Source organism: Aythya ferina (genome assembly GCF_964211825.1).
Source record: "Aythya ferina genome assembly, chromosome: W".
NCBI classification, from domain to species: Eukaryota; Metazoa; Chordata; class Aves; order Anseriformes; family Anatidae; genus Aythya; species Aythya ferina.
The window spans coordinates 16,988,414-17,007,671 of record NC_140313.1 but is presented as its reverse complement, the minus strand read 5'-3'; the positions used below and the strand labels follow the sequence as shown (position 1 = coordinate 17,007,671).

General features: G+C 44.5%; 1 protein-coding gene and 2 long non-coding RNA genes across 3 annotated transcripts in view; 2 read left to right on the top strand and 1 right to left on the bottom strand.

Moving 5' to 3' along the window:
• LOC311426393 overlaps positions 1-19,258 on the top strand; it is a 569,271-nt gene that overhangs the window by 44,428 nt on the left and 505,585 nt on the right. The window lies entirely within an intron of this gene.
• Positions 414-3,226, bottom strand: LOC311426386. Its single transcript, XR_014686694.1, has 2 exons — positions 3,015-3,226; positions 414-1,375 (listed from the first exon to the last, which is right to left on the bottom strand). It is a non-coding gene; the product is annotated as an uncharacterized lncRNA (long non-coding RNA).
• Positions 5,375-19,258, top strand: part of LOC311426310 (E3 SUMO-protein ligase PIAS2-like) — a gene marked incomplete at its 3' end in the record, with an annotated part of 34,826 nt that continues 20,942 nt past the window's right edge. The window contains exons 1-5 of the mRNA XM_084502718.1: positions 5,375-5,501; positions 8,915-9,389; positions 12,647-12,731; positions 13,284-13,334; positions 13,460-13,550. Of these exons, the coding sequence (XP_084358844.1) occupies positions 5,478-5,501; positions 8,915-9,389; positions 12,647-12,731; positions 13,284-13,334; positions 13,460-13,550 (726 nt within the window). The 5' untranslated portion in view covers positions 5,375-5,477. The remainder of the gene's footprint in view (positions 5,502-8,914; positions 9,390-12,646; positions 12,732-13,283; positions 13,335-13,459; positions 13,551-19,258) is intronic.

Genomic DNA, 19,258 nt, shown 5'->3' with positions numbered 1-19,258 from the left:
ACTGTTTTCCTAGAAGCTCTTTACTAGTCAATCCCAATCCCTCCAAAATTCACAATATATAGATACACAAATAAAATCAAACCACTGTAAATTAACTGCCTGTTGACAATTACACTGAGGACATTTAAACCTGATGAGCCGATAATATGCCTGGGCAAATTTTGTTCCCTTAGACATACACCTCAATGGCAGTTCTTATATTTACATATTTACATATTAACATATGAATAAAAGAATACTTTAACAAAAATGCCCGGGCTTTTATATATACAATATACAATGTACAGTTATTATTCCAGTTAGAATTATTCCTCAGCAGCTGCAAACACTATGCCAGTTGCCATTAAAGCTTGCTTACCCTCCTCCTGTCCTTTTCTTAAAATCTCGGACATCCCCAGAGTTAATGGGGATGGCCACATATTCCATTCCTGGCTGGGGTCCCCCCATCGCTATTTCTCGTAGAGGATATAATCCCTCCCTTAAAGCAGATTTCTGATTTCTTGCCCTGCTTCTGGTTACCGGCCCCTGTGTTTCATGATCCGATTCCGATTCTCCTGGATTAGCTAATTCAGGGAGTCCATTAAGGACGGGAGCCGTTGGTGCGGGCAGTGGAATATAGGGCGGGGGCGGTGTCCGGACTTCCAAGTCCTTTCTCTTTTTATCCCGCCCTCCTTTTTCTTTTAGAGGATATAGATGCATCCTCGTATCTGAATTTATCCAGAGGTGCACATACTCACTTTCTTCTAGACTAAAGGGTTCCTTTGAGTTTACATAAATATTTAGGCCTGACAAACCCAATCTTCAAAAGACCCAAATACAGGCCAGTAAAGGTGGTCTCCTCGAATCTGTTTACCACCCCAAACTTCAACACAATAATGTATCATTTTTACTTTATTCCTTCCCCGCCTAAAAGGGGAATCCTCCCAATTTTTAATCATTAATCCCGGGGTAACCTAACATCAGACGTTACCCCACCCATGGGACCAGAAGGCTTACTCTTCTTCTGTCCCATCTTCCAGAGTGCCCTCACACGCACACACACACGCTCCCCCTTTTCGTGGCCCAGTCCCTCGCGGGATGTGGGAACCGCACTACCGAGGGGTCCGCTCTCGCTTCGTCCGCAATTGGACGTCTCAGTTGTCACACTCTGGGAAACCCAACCCCAACCGAACGGAACACTGGCCTATACTTACCCACCCCGTGGGTCTTCGTTCGGGCTTCGTGCACAAAGGTTGCCTGGGGTTTACCGGTTTTATTTGCTTGTGTCTAATTTTGGGTTCGTCGGTGAAGGGTTTGAATGAAAGTAGTCCTACCGAAGGCCGCTGAAATCAGCGGGGCGCCCCCTCCAAAGGTCTTTCAATCAGATTGCCTTCATCTGAGTCACAGCAACAAATTGTTATAAATTAGACCACACAATTTACTGGTCTATTGAAATTATTTTATTAATCAAGTAAGCAGACACAAGCAAAACAGCGCTGGGCGGCTGGGGAGTCTCCGCTCCGCAACAGCACGCAACTAACCCCCCTCAGTCCCTTCTTCTTATAGTCTAGCAGTTCCAGTTGTTTGTCTGCTACGTTGCCACATCCTGGTATATTCTGCGGCTGCGCACGCTGTTGCTAGGGGGTCGTGAAGATGAAGGCCATAGTCTTCCTCCACGAATTGGTCTCCCTTTTCTCCTTATATGGTATTAAGTCCATCTCTCAGGTCATGCCCTGAGGACGTTGTAAAACCTGCTTGGCGACTTAAGCAAGAGGCAGATTGCAATCTCTAACTTAATCAGGGAGCTACCATGGTCCATTGTTTTATCACAATAGGTTACAACATGTATGCAACCTTCCCCCAGTCTCTGCCCTGAATCAAGGCCGAAGGGCAGAAGTTCCCCTTACAATCCCTTTTACAATGAACAAACTTCACTTATTCTATAACAGCTATGGGATAGAAAAAAACAATTAATCAATTAATTAAGAAGCCTAAGGCTACCTTCTTACCAAATTCCCAGGACTCAAGCCCGAACCACCAAAGAAGTGACTCTCTCTGTTCTACTGCTTTGATAATCAGTCAGGCCCCCCCCCCCCCCCCCCCCCATACTTGGGAAACCAAACAAACACCACTGCGAATATACCAAAACTTCTAAACTCTTACTTAGATAATGCTCCCACCTTCCTCCTTGTCACACTCAAAACATTTAAGAACAAAATAGGATTGCAAGATGCACCGCCAGGCCTGTATATTGGGCACCACCAATCAACACTTGGATAAAACAGCACTTCTTTTCGGTCTGTCATGCACTTTGTTCGTCTCCGGCCACTCCCCTCGCAGAGAATATGGAACCACCACGGATCGGAACTCTGCACTCGCTTCTCAGCGATGCTGCGTCTCACTCACACAGCACAATCACGCAATCAGACAGAAAGGCCCCTTGCACTTCTTGCTCATACCACAAGAATATCACTTAAAACAATAACCAAACTTGTTTGTATCGTCTCCGGCCATGTTCCTCTTAGAGTAATTCACTTCACAACAATACTTTGTCTCAAACACACTTACACAAATGCTTTCAACGTGAGATACCCAGGCATCCACAAATAAGACATACAATTATTACCACTCCAATTAATATCCCTTCAGCAGCTGCAAATATTACCCAGATAACCTTGTCACAATTGTGAGAGGCCCGCTTACCCTTCTCCTGCTTCTTATACAGTCATTAGCAGGTCCGTCCTGGCTCCCAAAACAGGGATGAAGCGGTAACCTCGGATTTGCTCGATCTACTCCCAAGATTGCTAGCGACCGCTCTATCGGTCAGCAAATCCCCCTTGATTCTATTGGTCAGCAAATACCCCTTGACCACTCTATCGGTCACCAAATCCCCCTTGACCTCTCTATTGGTCAGCCTGTAGGGTACCGTCCTCCCATATGAGGACTGTGCTGCATGCCAGATGTCTCTGCGTGATTTACCAGCTGCCCCGGCCACGCGTATGACTTACAGGCCCTTCCTGTACTGTAAAACATACCTTTTGTCCACGGCTTCAGGAGGTCTTTGTCTGCTTCCGCGGTGAGCGGCTGAGAGTGGAGGCTCCTCTGAGGAAAATACTCGGGGTGCACCTAGGGGTGTCCACTCCGCAGCTGATCCCACAGCCGAGCAGAGCGTCTCCTGGCTGGCTCACCAAACTGACTTGAGGAAAACAGGCTCCACAGTCAATAAGACTGTAAAGTAGGTATGTTTATTCAGCGCTGGGCAGCACGGGGAGGGGGGGGGGGTAGTCCCGCCAAAGTCGTGCGCACCTGACGCGGCAACTTGCCTTGGTTCTATGCAGTAAAGAGTTACATATGCATGAAGTTTCACAATAGGGCTGTACATATTCATAACCTGTCCCCGCTTCATATTAAAATTAGTTCCAAGGAGTCAATTCCATAAACTCCTCCCATCTACGCTTGCGCAGTGTCTCCTGGTGGTGGTTGTCGGGGGTCGTGGGGATGAAGACTGATGACTCTTCCTCGTCACCGCTAGTTGACCTCTTGTCTTTGCGCAGACTCAGTTGCTCCTTGGCTCTTGTCCGTCTGCAGGACTGATTCAAAGAACGAAGCCGAAATTTCTTAGTGACGAAGTATCCTTTATTGTCAGCACTGGATGCACGGGGGATCCTTCCGCCTAACGTGCATGTTCGAAGTGACAAACTATCTCATATTTATACAGCAAAACAATGAATATTCAATTAATGCCTATACATATTGTCGTGGTTTAACCCGGCCGGCAGCTAAACACCACACAGCCGTTCGCTCACCCTCCCCCCTCCCTTTCTGGGATGGGGGAAAGAAACGGGAAAGTAAAGCCCGTGAGTTGAGATAAAGACAGTTTATTAAGACAGGAAAATAATAATAATAATAATAACAACAATAATAATAACAATAATAATAATAATGACAATGATGATACTACTACTACTACTACTAATGTGCACGAAACAAGTGATGCACAATGCAATTGCTCACCACCCGCTGACCGATGCCCAGCCTAACCCCGAGCAGTCCGGCCCCCCCCTCCCCCGGCTAGCCACCCCTATATATTGTTTAGCATGACGTCAGATGGGATGGAATACCCCTTTGGCTAGTTTGGGTCAGCTGTCCTGGGTCTGTCCCCTCCCAGCTCCTGCTGCACCCCCAGCCTGCCCGCTGGCAGGACAGAGCAAGGAGCTGAGATGTCGTTGGCTTGGTGTAAGCACTGCTCTGCAACAATTAAAACATCGGGGTGTTATCAGCACTCTTCTCATCCTAAGCCAAAACACAGCATTCTACCAGCTACTAGGAAGAAAATTAACTCTGTCCTAACTGAAACCAGGACACATATTCATTACCTAAACCCGCCTACTCTCGCTTCGTATGCTAATTAGCTTATCAGCCCTTGCGCTTGCGCGAAGCCTCCCAAAACTTGCGGGCAGGGGTCTTCGGAACGTGGGCGGTGGTCTTTGGGAGGAAGACCGTAGGTCTTCCTCATGGTGTACTTTTCACCTTTTGCTAAAGAAGGCCGAGTTGGCTGAATCAGTTGTTTTCCAAGCCGCAGGAATGCCGAGTTGGCTCAAGTTTCAGCATAACTAAAGGTCAACAGATAACGAGATGTCATATATCTTGTTCTCATTAAATTTTAACTACAAGATTTATTCTATCCTAAAGTGAGTTTATACAATATCAGGACCAGTTTCTGCCAGTTTCTTAAGATAGGCTCACACTCTTATTAGGAGACTGGCCTTGGTAAGGGGCCCAAGGCTTCTTGCTTTAGTTAATTTGCACAGTGCACCATAGTTAGCAAAGACGCTAAGTAGCATCCTAGTTTAATGCTGTCAGTGCTCTATCTCTACTTGATAAGATTCTCCTCACTCCCTCTCTCATTATCACTGTAACACAAATGATGTGTTTTCAATTAGATGGACAAAACTAGGAAAGCTATAAAATTACTGCTGGAGTCTGATCTTCTCATTTAATACACTTGAACCACGAGTTTATGGGAGCTTTTGGTGAATAATTTGAATTTTAATTCTGCCTAAGTCGTGTGCGAGGCCTTGTAGGATGTGCGTATATTTGCCTGTAGGATGGTGATAATTGAAATGAGGGGCCTAGAGGTTACCTAAAAGACATATTTGTGTACTTAAACTTAATTTTGGAAGAAGCGGCGCCCTTAATTGGGAGGGAAAAAGCAGCGCCCGGGGGTGCGGGATGGCGCCGGGCGCCCTTACAGCGACGCCCCTCAGAGCCCCTAGCCCTGAGGTGGGGCAGGCCCGCAAACTGCCCGGTGTCCCGCGGGCCGCCTGCTCCCTGCCTCCCCGAGGTTGGGGGCCGGCCGGGGGCCTTTAATTTTTATTTGCCTGTTTTCCCCGCCGGAGCCGCCCTTATCCCGTCACGTGACGGGAGCGCGCACTGGGTTCCCGATGGTGGTGGCGGCGGCGCGGCCCGGCGGCGGCGCGAGAAGGCGCGGGTAGAAAATGGCGGATTTTGAGGAGCTGCGGGTGAGGAGGGAGAGGCGCGGTGGGGCCGATATGCTGCCTTGGCCGTGTGGGGTGTGTGGGTGGGTGGGTTTTACTTCGGCCTTTCCCCTTGGGAGGCGAGAACTCGGACCAGGACCAGGGCTGCCTTTGCCTTTCCCGTGAGGAAGTGGGGTTACTTTTTTTTTTGCCTTTATTTTTTTTCCTTCTTTCTTCCTCCCCCTCTCAACGTCTTAGAAAGTCGGGGCGGCTGCCCGTGGCCCGAACCGGGGTGGAAGCCGGCGCCGGGCTCGTCTCCTCCATGAAGCACAAATTGCTGTATTTCCTCGCAGACATGTTGGCTTTAATCTTTTATTTTACAGCTCTTGTGTGACAGGCTTCGGCGGGGGGTGCCCACAAAGGGGTTTAGGTGTGTCCACAGAGAACTGTTTGCGGTGCTTATTTCATTTCTTCCTGCCTTCTTCCCTTGCGTTTCTTGGCCGATCCATTGGTGCCTTTGGTGAGAAGGGAAGCATTGCCCTTGCCTGGCATCCCCACCTGCACAAGTGCTGCCAACTGAATGCCTCAGGGATGCCGAAGCCCTCCCTGCCCCCAGCCTAACTCTGCTGTGCCAGTGAAATGTGGCTGCGGAGTTAGGCATCTGCATAGAGAAAGGTCTGATGGCTGTGCGTTTCCCGCCACTGGTCATAGTCTGACCAGTGGTGGGAAATGTGCTGCAATCACCAGAGAATTTCCTATGCCAGGGCTTCTTCAGCACTAACACTGCTCCGATGTAGGTGAGGAGCTCAGTCACGAACACCTCAGGGAAAGAATTGTGTTCCCCTACTGGAGAAAGCAGTGCTCTATCTCAATCTTGGGTTTAAGAAGCATTGCCTTATTTTTTCCTCAGTTGTTCAAAGGTTATTTTTAACTTGTGCTTGTGTGTTTTCTTGCTTAGTGTTCTGACTCACTTGCAGCCTGCTTTTTAAGAGCTCTCAGAGGGTGTAGCTCTGGAGATGGCTAAACCCCTGCTGTTAACTAGCAGAGATTGCTCTCCTTTTTGTAGCTCCTCTTGATGTTTGAGCCAGGGCCATGACTTGCATTTTCTGCTGCACTGTGCTCCTTTATCTAGATATGTGTAAGTATTGATAGATAGTTTGGGAATTGGGTACCTACGTGCCTTTGAGATTGTACGCATCTGAGGTGCTTTCCAAAAGTAACACAGGAAATACGGAGGGGGAAAAGGGAATGGGACTTCAGGCCAACTGCAGAACTCTCCTTTCTTCACTGGAAATAAAGTATCAGAACTTTTTTTTTTTTTTTTTTTTTTTTTTTTTAAAGTGCTAGTCTGAACAGATGCCTTCTGACGTTTCCATTCATCTTACTTTGTAACCTGGAGTGCCTCGGAAATGAGTGCGCTAGCCTCTAAATTATGGAGAAGATGATTCTTGAAGTTATTGAGGCACACCTGGGGGACAGTGCAGTCATTGGTCCCAGCCAACATGGGTTCATGAGGGGTAGGTCCTGCTTAACAAATTTGATTTCCTTTTATGATAAGATTACCCGTCTAGTCAATCAAGGGAAACCAGCTGATGTGATCTTTTTGGACTTCAGCAAGGCTTTTGACACGGTTTTCCATAGGATCCTACTGGACAAAATGTCCAGCATACAGCTAAACAAAAACATCATACGATGGGTGAGCAATTGGCTGATGGGTAGGGCTCAAAGTGTTGTGGTTAATGGGGCCACATCTGGCTGGCGGATGATCGCTAGTGGGGTCCCTCAAGGCTCCATTTTAGGGCCAGTCCTCTTCAATGTCTTTATAAATGATTTGGATGTAGGACTAAAAGTTGTTCTGAGCGAATTTGCCAACGACACCAAACTTGGAGGAGTTGTGGACTCGGATGAGGGTGGAAAGGCCTTGCAGAGGGATCTGGACAGATTGGAGAGCTGGGCGATTGTAGTGGGTTTACGTGGCAAGGTTTTGGTAGCAGGGGGCCATAGGGGTGGTTTCTGTGAGAAGGATCTAGAAGCTGCCCCATGTTTGGTAAGGGCCCCACTGCTGACCAGAGCCGAGCCGAGCCAATAAGCGATGTCGTTTTGTGCCTCTGTGAGAGCAGATTTAAGACAGGGGAAAAAAAAACGCTGCGCCACACAGCAGCTGGGAGAGTGAGAGGAGTGAGGAACAGCCTTGCAGGCGCCAAGGTCAGTGAAGAAGGAGGGGGAGAGGTGCTCCAGGCGCCGGAGCAGAAGTCCCCTGCGGCCTGTGGTGAGGACCATGGTGAAGCAGGCTGTCCCCCTGCAGCCCATGGAGTACCGCGGTGGAGCAGGGTTCCACGCTGCAGCCTGTGGAGGAGACCACGGTGGAGCAGGTGGCCATGCACCGACGGAGGCTGCTGCCTGTGGAAGACCCCTGCCGGAGCAGATTCTGGGCCGGACCTGTAGCCCGTGGAGAGGAGCCCACGCAGGAGCAGGTGACCTGGCAGGAGCTGCTGCCCGTAGGGGAGCCAGGTTGGAGCAGTTTGCTCCCGAGGGATGGACCCCGTGGTACGGACCCATATCTGGAGCAGTTCTGGAAGAGCTGCTGCCTGTGGGAAGCCCACGCTGGATCTGTTTGGAAAGGACTGCATCCCATGGGAGGGACCCCATGGCACAGGGATGAGAGTGACTGAGAAGGAGCGGCGGAGACAAAGCATTATAGACTGACCACAACCCCTGTTCCTCTGCGCTGCTCGGGGGGAGGAGGTAGAAGAGGGTGGATGCAGGGGACGGTGTTCTTGTTTCCTTTCCTTTGTTTCTCACTTCTCTAGCTTGTTAGTAATAGGAAATAAATCTTACTATCTCCCTATGCTGAGTCTGTTTTGCCCGTCACAATAATTACTGCGCAATCTCCCCGTCCTTATCTCAACCCTTGAGCCCTTTGTGTTGTATTTTCTCTCTCTTTCCCTTTGAGGAGGGGGAGTGAGAGAGCGGCTGTGGTGGAGCTCGGCTGCCCACCCAAGTAAAACCACCACAGTGTCTCAGAATAAACTATGCAGAACTTATTTTATAACGCTTGTTTTATTTCTTATAATGTACTGGAGAACAGATAACACTGATTTATCTGATTTTTTTATTTTTTATTTTTTCCATGAAGTGAGATATTTTGTATCAGATGATGCTTCTAGTTTCCTGTGGAGTTAGGATAGCATTGCATTGTTTCTTTGGTGTTGAAAGTGGAAACGACTCAACTACAAGTCCTTATAACCAATAACACAACCAAGCTCAACCTTCCTAGACACGTTACTTCTTTGCTTTAAGCTAACTGTACTCTTGTTCTGGGTAAGAGTATGGGTAGTATCTAAGATGACTGGGGAGGAACTGGAACGATGGAAGTTCAGGTCTTCACCATGCCCTTCAGAACAGATGACTTACTATACTATCGGTGCACTTATGCTTCTCTTGATTTCTCTTTCCAGAATATGGTATCAAGTTTTCGTGTGTCTGAACTGCAAGTGTTGTTGGGCTTTGCTGGACGTAATAAAAGTGGACGGAAACATGACCTCCTGATGAGGGCACTGCACTTACTGAAGAGCGGGTGCAGCTCAGCAGTGCAGATAAAAATCCAAGAACTCTATAGGTGTCGGTACCCAAGGACGATTGAAGGACTCTCAGACTTATCAGCTATAAAACCCATCATTTTCAATTTGGACAGTAGTTCCTCTCCTGTGGAGCCTGACCTAGCTGTTGCTGGGATTCACACGCTCTCTTCTACTTCAGTCACGCCTCAGTCTCCTTCCTCCCCTGTCAGCTCCGTGCTTCTCCAGGACGCTAAGGCTCACTTTGAGATGCAGCAGCCGTCCCCTCCAATTCCACCTGTTCATCCTGACGTTCAGCTGAAAAGCCTGCCTTTTTATGATGTGCTAGATGTGCTCATAAAACCTACAAGTCTAGGTAAGTGTTTGATAGTACTGCAGGTTGTTTAATTTGGAGGATAGGTATTGCTTATGACAGCACGAAGTCCAGGCTTACATTTTTATTTTTATTTTTTTTCCAGCTGGGGAAAAGTGGAAATTCCCTTCTCTTCTTAGTGCTGGCACTGCCCTTTCTCTACCTCTTGCCCCCCAAAGGGCCAAGCCCCACTTTAGTAATAATAATAAAAAAAGTATTGTGTTCTGCTGATACCCTAGATTTAAAGATAAACGTGACTCTCTTTTCAATATTAAGTTACTTCTGTCTGAATGATTTGGACCTAAAGTATCTGTTTGATACAAGGGAAGAACACCTGTCAGGCCAGCAGGAGAAAGATTTCAGGGTCAGTAGTTAAGTTCCTGCAGTGTAAGGAGAACAAGTTCACTGTTTTGTTAGCTTGTATTTATCTCGTTGCAACAGAGGCAACAGTTCTGCAGGTTCTGGCATCTTGCATTGAGATGCTTTCTTTGGGCATCAAATGCTGAATTTTGTGCTTGGTTTACTGGTAGCTTCTCAGCCTGCTGGTTGTTGCCATACTGGATGTTAAAATGCAGAGAAGATCTTTGTCTTCCAAACAACTCGAAGTCTGAGTTAGCTTACTCAAATGCCTCATTCTTGAGCCTATTTATTTGGAAATAGGCTTGAAATTTAACTTTTTTTTTTTTTTTTAAATGTTCTGTGATGATTTAGTAATACTGTTTAGAAACACTGTTAGCATTTTGCAAGCTGTTTGCATCCCGCTAAACTCTTTAGTTTTTTTAAGTGATAAGCATCTTGGGTTGTGACATTTACCTAAGTGAGGCATATGCTAGTCATCCTCCAGTATCTAAAGCAGCAAGCATTACTAGCAAGTGTTCCTTACACTACTTGTAGTCACTTGTGCTTGTGTCATGGCATCCTGTTAGGGAGAGGGTCCCTCTCCCTATTATTGTCTTAATGCATGGATGGGCTTGATATCAATGTGTGCTTTGGGATCGGCTGACTCTATAGCTCATCCCAGCTTCTTCCTCCTCCCTCCTCCTCACGTTCACTCTATACAGTAGCTGAATACATTAATTATATTCCTTTGTTGCAGAAAGAACAGCCAAAAACACGACAGACACCAGTATGGTCAGATCATGCTCTCCCTTTATTACCCGAATAGCCTGACTTTTATAGCAAACTTAACAGGGGCGGATAGTGTCTCACACAAGATTATTGGTCAAAAGCACTCAGACAAACAACTGCAAGAAAACAACCCCAACTGCAAGAAAACAACCCCACCTGCAAGAAAACAACCCCCTTGCGATTAGCAGTCACGTAGACCTTGTCCTTGAAGCCAGCTGCTGGCAACAATATTTTTCTAAATTCCTCAATCGGGCGATGTGGGAACACTGTCATGGGAACTTCTCGTAGTCGTCCTGGTAGCTTGGTTTGCTCAGCTGCAGCAAGTCATGTCCTCCTTGCTGTTTCAAAAATCCCTCAACATTCCTTAATTATCCTGTATTACAGGACAACTGTTGGCTCGTAGTTAACCAGGCTTGTTGCCAGATGTGTGGTCACCTTCTCCCATCTAATGTGGTGTGTCCTCTGCATTGTATTTCTGTTATGCAGTTACTGGTTTTGGTCAATGATATCTGGAGGTGGCAGTAATATGCTGGAAAATGATCTGTAACAGCTGTTTTCAGTTTTGGAAATGCTTGCTTCTTAAACTGAATGCTTCATCAGGGTGTCAGTGTGTTATAGTTAAAATTGCATGAAAATCCTCTTTCCCTTGAAAACCGTAGGCTCTCTTGGTGTTGCACAGCTCTCATAGAAGTAGGGTTATCTGATTCTCCAATGTCTGTATGTGGGTGAGAGGGACAGAAGGAATGTAACTGAGTACCTGCTTGCCTTAAAATTCTTCCCGCCATGCAATACCTGAGGATGGCAGCAGCTGGAGCTGCAGCTCTACGTGAGGAGTAGGTAAATGAGAAGTGAGGAATGGCTTGCTGCGTAAATAATGAATTAGTGACTTTAGCGTGGGTTCGTGAGCAAATTTGAAAGAAACACTTATTAAATATTTTCAGATTGATATGGGTAGATCATAGTCCAAGTTAATAGATATGAGTGGCTGAGACATGAAATAAATGTGTGTTTAAGAATTCAGAAATCAAACGGGCACATAGCTCAGTGCTAGGAGTGTAGTCTGCTTCATTGCAGTTCTTTGAAAGGCAACTGCATATGTATTCTTTTATGAGGCCATAAGAGCAGCTGTGGATGTGGGGTTTAGCTTTAATCCACCACTTGGTACAGTACAAGTTTCAATTTTAAATGTGTCCCAATATTTTGAAATATAAAATGCTGTCTAACATGTGCATGATACCATGTATTTGAATTGCTTGAGGAACTTGCGTGTGTTTTTATTCCACCTGGATTTGTCCTTTTTGTATGTTTTCCAGGCAGATTTTTCTTCTCTTAATGTTACAGTGTATGTGACAGCCTAGCTCTTCCATTTGGCTGGTTTAATGGTGTTGTTTTTAGGCTTGTTCTTCTTGCTGGATACTTTAAACCATTGGACAAGTCTAGTCTACCTTTATTTCAGGTCAAGTTTTCTAACTGTTCAAGTGAAAAGAACTATGTACATACTATAAATCCTTAATACAAAAATACTATTGCCTGCCATCACTGACAGACAAGTAGGATTCTGATATGCAAGTTATCTTTATTTCTGGCACCCTCCCTCCCTAAAGTTTAGTGCTGACTATTCCCAGATGCAGAGTGCAGCTGGCTTCTTTGGCATTAGGAGTTGTTCCCTACCTTCCTCCCCAACAACTTAGCTACATCTAGCTGTTTCTGCACTGAGTAATTTTCCAGCTGTCCATTGATAGCTCCTGGTGTGCACTTTCCCATTATAGTACCTTAAAATAGTTGTAAACATCTCTCTGGTGGTACTTTCTCCAGGTACCCAGTGTTACATTTTGTTGTTTGTACCTTTCTTCCCCTGAGGATTACAGTGCAGGTTGCCAAACTTCTTTAGTACTGAAATGTAATGTGATATTAGCCATCTGAATATAGCTGAATGAATGATTTGTTCTGTTGCTTTCCTGTTGACAGTGGCTTGCAGTTCAACAACAATTTGTTTGTGTTCTTAAATGACTTGTGTGTTGTTTCAGGAAAAAACTCACTTGCAGGTCCTGTTCTAATCAATTATTTTAATCATAATGGCTAAACCTCCTCTTGTCTCTTTTTTTTTTTTTTTTTTTTTTTTTTTCTTCTAGTACAGAGCAGTATTCAGAGGTTCCAAGAGAAGTTTTTTATCTTTGCTTTAACACCTCAGCAGGTCAGAGAAATCTGTATTTCCAGGTAAGAAGTGTTTGGCATAGTGTGGTAACCACTTTTACAGAAGTTCAGGACAAGGGGATTCTTTATTTTTTTGATGCATCCCATAAGCTTGCAGGTGGGGAATGATGATCTGCACGATAGTTATGCTGAATTAATCTGTTCTGGCTTCTTCTGGAATTAGCACAGAATTTTTATGTAGTTGGGGTAAATCTGATGCTATTGAGGAGCTGATAATTATTTGAAACAGTAATTGTTACTATTTAGAGAGGTGGTAGGCTTTTATTCCCTGCATGTTTCCTGGCTGCAAGAATGGAAGGCTGCTTTTATCTTTTGTCCCGGGATTCATGTTTTTACAGGACCTGTGATGTGAACAGAGTCTTTTTGGATAGCAAAAAAAAAACCTGTTGTGTCCTGTCCGTTCCCCCCCCCCCCCCCCCCCCCCGCATCATAACTTAGTAAAATAAGAGCAAAACTTAGTGATGGGATAGGTGTATTAGTTCTTTCTGCATATGACTGGATTATGAGACCTGCTGTCTAAATAGGTGCTTCTCTTTTCCTTTCTCTTTGTCATAGGGACTTCTTGCCAGGGGGCAGGAGAGATTACACAGTCCAAGTTCAGCTAAGGTACCTGTTTCATGATATTCCCTTTATGTTATATTAGCTAATCAAGAAGTTATGTCTTGATGTTTGTGGGGAGACATGAATGTAGTGACACGTGAAAATTATGCCTTCTCTTTTTTGGGATATAGGTTATGCCTGGCAGAGACAAGCTGTCCTCAAGAAGATAATTACCCTAATAGTTTGTGCATTAAAGTAAATGGGAAGCTGTTTCCATTGCCGGTAAGCTTGTGCTTGCACGTATTTGTGGTTTCTTTGACTTGGGGTGTTTGTCTTTCTGTAATGCTAGCTTGCTAAAATAATCCAGCACTTTATTATCTGTGAGGTAGCCGTTACTGCTATCAGCCATGATACAGCTATCGCATGGCTTAATTACATTTTAGCCAATTGTAGTAAGCCTCATCTGTGCAGGCAATACAACAAGAACACGAGAAATCTTCTTTATGGGTCTTAAAATTGAGTTTGACTTGATTGGCAGTAGCCCTCACTGGTTAGTATATCTATTTGTGTACTGGTGCGAGTTCCTACTTGTTGTGAGGAAACATCATCTTGTGGATGTTTGTATACTGTTCTGCACCTCTCTGGTTAGAGCAGTGTTCATTGCAGGGATGATGAGCGGGCATGTTGTAGGGCTCCCAGCAGTTGCTGGAATAGAACAGTGTTAGCAGTCAGGCACTTTGGTTTCTACTGTAAAAATTACTGGGTGGGCAGGGCCACCTTGAGTCTCGAATATATGTGAAAAGGGAGCAGCATTCCTATTTCTGAACAAATCTCTGAAACAGGTATTTCTGTACAACAGAATGGGGGAAACTCTTACCTAATTCATTCTGAAATGCTTCTGGAAGATGGAAAAATAGTTTTTCCAGCAGTATATGTAAAATGTTTGATGGGAATGGAGGTGTGAAATGTTATCCACCTTCTTGGCATGTCAGATATGTTTATCATGTCCTGTTTTTCCCTTGTGCTGCCTCCCCTTCATGTGCAACCATGACTTTCTTGCCTCTCAACCTAAATGACTCTACCTGCTTCTATAACGATTGCACCACTCTTCTGTCTTGAGCATCTAAAAGTGTTTCTTTGAGACATTTCCTGGTCAGTACTTCCTGCAGACACAAGCTGTTCTGTGATAAACTTGAAGGTTTTCCTTTCTTCAAGCAACCCAAAAGAATTGGGTCTGATGTTTATCCTGTGGATATCAATGACTGATTCTTCTCAGTCTTGTTAATATACCTTATACCCGTTACACTGTGTTATGCTATCCATTTTATGTGTAACACGCTACAGTTGTAGCAAAAATTCTGTGATTTTTGGATTTAAATCTGAAGCAAAGTGAAAGTCCTGTAGGTTCTTTCTGCACGCTGTAAGATGGCTTGTTGTTCTGTTCAATAGAAACCTTAAGTGAGGAAGTAAATAAAGTGACTTTTGTCTTGGCAACTTTCCTGCCTCAGAGACAACAATTGTCCGCTTCAGTAGTGTTAGGTAACTAATCGGTGATACCAGTCTCTGTTGTCAACTTGTACAATTCTTAAATGAGTACTGTTCTGCCTTTTCCTCGTATAGCAGTTCATGCCTCTGCAGATGTCTGAATTATTCTAGGTTATCTCCTTGGCTGCGATTCTTATCAGAAACTTCAGAGAAGTGCTGCCAGTGTGCCAATACTGCTTTAGGTTGTGCCAGCTCGTGCTACCACAGTGTTTTCTTCTGTTCCTGCAACTGTCTGTGCCTACCTCTTACAGTGTGTCTTCTGACTTGAAAAGAATAAACATGGAGCATTGCATGCTGGTGTCTTGGCAAGTAACGAGGATTTTATATGTAATGTCTACAACAGGTGATTCTCCTGTTGCCTTCTCATGTGAGTGTAGGCAAGACAAAACCCAAAAGTCCGAAGAAGTAACCTGCTTTTCTTCCAAGGAAACCTCTCTAGACCACTGCAGGTCTCTTTCAAAGGACAAAAATGAAATCTGTCAAGGCAGGCTGGAAATGACCACATGGAAGAACAATCAGACTTTCTTTTGATACTTTTTTTTGGTTACAGCAGAGTCCACGTGTTTTGACTGTTATGGTTCTTGGAAGAAGTATGGAAGACTTAGACCCAAATAACTCTGGCACATGCTAGCTGCTAGAATTGGCAGCCTAACTGAGCAGTATTAGGCCATGCTGGTTGTGATAGGCAAGCAGAGCATTCTCTCTTTAAGTCCCAGAAGGCTAGGAACAGAAGACCTTAATGTGTTTTAGGAGTACAAGATTGAGTCTGACCCCTGAGGGTCTTTGCTTTGTGGGAGAAAACATCAAAAGCTTGACTGAATTGAAGCATGTGAGCAGTGGTCAGCCTTCAAAAAGGGAAAAATGGGAGATGTGTAAAAAAGCAAAGAATGCAACTATTTGGGTTTTTCTTGACATCTGCTGCTTCCATATTCTGTGATAAAGCACACGTGGGAAGACTCCTCATAGCTATTGTCACTTATCTGGGGCGAGAACCAGTTTTGGAAGACTTCTTTCAGCAATTGCTGTCCTCTGCTCTGGCCTGGCAGACCTGGGTCCCTGTTCTGTTGCTGCAGGCAGTAGCCCTGTGCAAATGATTAATAAAGGGCAGTACTGAAGTACAGCCATGGGTGGGCTTTCCAGGGAAGAGTATGGACTAGTGGTAGAACTGCTCTGGAAACCTGGTAAATGATAACTATTGAGTCCTCCCTGGATTAAGGGCAGTAGTTATCCAGTGGTTATCCTATGGTATGCTCTTCCAGTAAGCAGAAGAGGCCTCCAGTTCTGAGTTGCATGAGATGACTTCTGTGGCAAGACAAAAGATACAGCAGAATTTCTGCTGGTCTTGCTTACGTGCTAGCTATGAAGGCAAATATTTGGGGGGGGGGGGGGGGGGGGGGAAGTGTCTGGAAACTTCAGAAATACTGCCTAAATGCTGTGTGAAGATATTCCTAAAATTCCGCCTTGGAGCTAAGAATTAAATGAAACATCGAGGCTATCATTCCTAATCCTTGAAATAAATTAAAAATGGCAAGACAGTCTGTTTTATACTGGGTTGCCTGATCCACTGTTTGAAGAGGTGGCCTGGGAATATTGGCTGTGCTGCGCTTCTGGTGCAATAAAACTGTGTAGAGACGCTCCTGCTCAGGTTCCTACCGGAGGCTGGAAGTTGTGCTGACTCTACTAGTACAGGAGCTCTCCAGATTGCTTTCCCGTATCATTAGGTGAACATTGAACATGTGCTGTGTGCTCTGTGGGAGAGTTTCTGATGAAGTAGCATACATCAGCAATTGTTGCTTATTTCTAGTTTTTATTTTCAGAACTCTTCTTTCACAGTAACTCTGTTTCTAAGCATTAGACCATGAGATTTTTCTCACAACACACATGTTCCACTAATTTTCTTCAGACAGGACCTTCTGTGAAGCTATTTTATTTGCAATTGCAGTGGCAGGCATCCTGCTAATTAGGAGCGCATTATAGTAAACAAATCATAACCTTTCTCGATGCTCCTCTATATGTACTTTTTTTTTTTTTTCAACCCTTTAATTTCTCCTTTTTTTTTTTTTTTTCCTCCCCTTTCTTATGTTTTGAGAGCTTGTGATCTTTGTTTTACTGTTCCCACACTGCTCATCCTGTTTTTCTCAAGCTTCTACCTCATTTTGGAACAGTGAGACCTTCTACTGTCCACTTATCTACTTAGCATTTCTCCTTGTTATGACTACACAGCTACCTTGGAATACAGAAAATTAGTTCTCCACTGCAAAAACACAACTTAGTTTCTCACAATTCCCCCCCCCCCTTCTGTTCTTACTCCTATTGTTGTTTTTGCACCTCTTCACATACCGCACTCTTGAGTTTTTCCAACATTAAGGCGCAATATTCTTCTTCGGATGTCACGAGGGATGATAGATATACAATGCCATTATTATTACAATACCAACAAATAGTTGTTTGTGGTTACCTGAATAGAATTGTCTCAAAGTTAGTTTCTCCCAAATTTTTCTAAGTCCTCAGGAAGTGTCATCTTGAGCTACTCTATGTAGGATGTTGTTTGTTGTTTTTTTTTTCCCAAATATTTTTGAGATCAGTCAAATTCGTCCTATTTGATCTACATATATACAGCAACTAGTATTAATTACAGTGCACGCTCCTCCTTATGAGGTTATTAATACATTTAATACTATTTGATTCTAGAGTACTATTTTTGCAAACTTATCAAACTTACTTTCTAGTTCTTCAGTTATAGCTGAGATATTTACAATAGCGTTTTCTAATTCGCTCACCCCTAACCAAGGTAAAAACCACCTTGCAAAACTGAAATGCTAGAGAATTTTACTAGAGGATTATCTGGAGTCCACTTAATTCTGCGTGTGGTCTCAAGGGGCTTTGGCTTTGTGGGTCTTCAATAACAGTTACATTTGGAATTATTGCCCCCAGGGTGCAAGCTCCCTTCCATCCTAGGGGCAGCATCTTCCTGGCTTTATTGCCACATAGCCAGTACCACCCCTTGTCATTCGGGACAGGCCATCCGGTTACAGGATTCTCATGTTGTATCTGGTGTGCATTATGTATATTAGCATTCCTGTGGCTACCATATTCAGTACAGTATGGATGATTCCCTACTTCATGGATATTTCCACACCCAGGGTCAGTGCTATTGCCCCCTGAGTTTTCTATCAATGTTGTTTAAAAGGCACCTTTGATAACACAGTATATTTTAGCCAGGATTATGTGTAGGGAGCTCAACTTCAAAAATCTATTCCTTCCCGGGACTGAGTATGATCTGTCACTTTTAGAAATCTAGAGAATCCACACACAGTTGCTGCTGGAAATAGCAATCAGGGACAAGGCCTTTTTCAGTTTTTCAGTCTTTCTAGGCATCTGGGTGCAAATCCAACAATTATTTCGAGACAGACCTAGAGAGATGTTCTGTATTAATTGGAAATGCTGTTTTTTCCCTCCATCCTATTGCTAATCCATTGAGAATAGGTATTACTAAGATAAACTTAATATACACCATTTCTATGTATATATTACACCCCTATAATAATTAAGAAAAACAATGAAAATCACAAATTAATAAGGATTTTTCTGGTGGGGGTTAAAGACCCCCCCCTGCTTTCTCCCACTTCCAGGGAGTGTTCCCTGGAAAGACTCCAGTTCTGTGTAATTCAATTCCTTTTACTCATTAATTCATTAAGAGTCCTTTGAAGGAGAAGTTAAAGGTCTACAACAGATAAATTTAACAGTTTTAACCTTAAAAGTCTTTGTTAATGCAGTCTCTCAGGTATCAGGGTTAACTGATGCTTTTACCCAGGTATGAGTCCACCCTTTCTCAGCCGTTCTTACTGTCGTCTCAGTAGTCAGGAGCACTTGGAACAGTCCGTCCCACTCAGGTTGCAGTTTCGATTCTCTCAATGTTCACATCAGAACCCAATCTCCTTCTCGGAATGGATGGATCAGGGCTACCGAGGGTGGGTTTGAGCTAACAGTCCACGGGTCCTGAGAGATGACAAAGAGGACGACAGCCTGAGTATATAGTTCTTAAGAAAAGCATCTTTTGTCTCATTGTCTCAAATTGAGGTAATTCATTCCCTTTGTACAGCAATCCAAATAATATTTCACATGGTGAAACTCCCACATCGTTTCTTGGTGCAGTTTGAATTCAGAGAAGTGCCAAGGGTAAGCGCTTTGTTTGGGGAAGCCGAGTTTCCAGAACTTAGTCAATTGCTTCCTTACTGTCTGGTCCTCTCCACCCTTGCAGAAGAGGAAGGATGCCAAGGAGTGTGAAGTTTCCACTTGATTCCTAGAGTCCACGTTAGCCCTTGCAATATTTCTGACATAAAGTGGTTTCCTCGATCAGAGTCGGTATTTTCAACAATTCCATACCTGGTAGTTATTTGTTCTAGAATTATTTTAGTTACCATGTTCGCAGCAGCAGATACTGA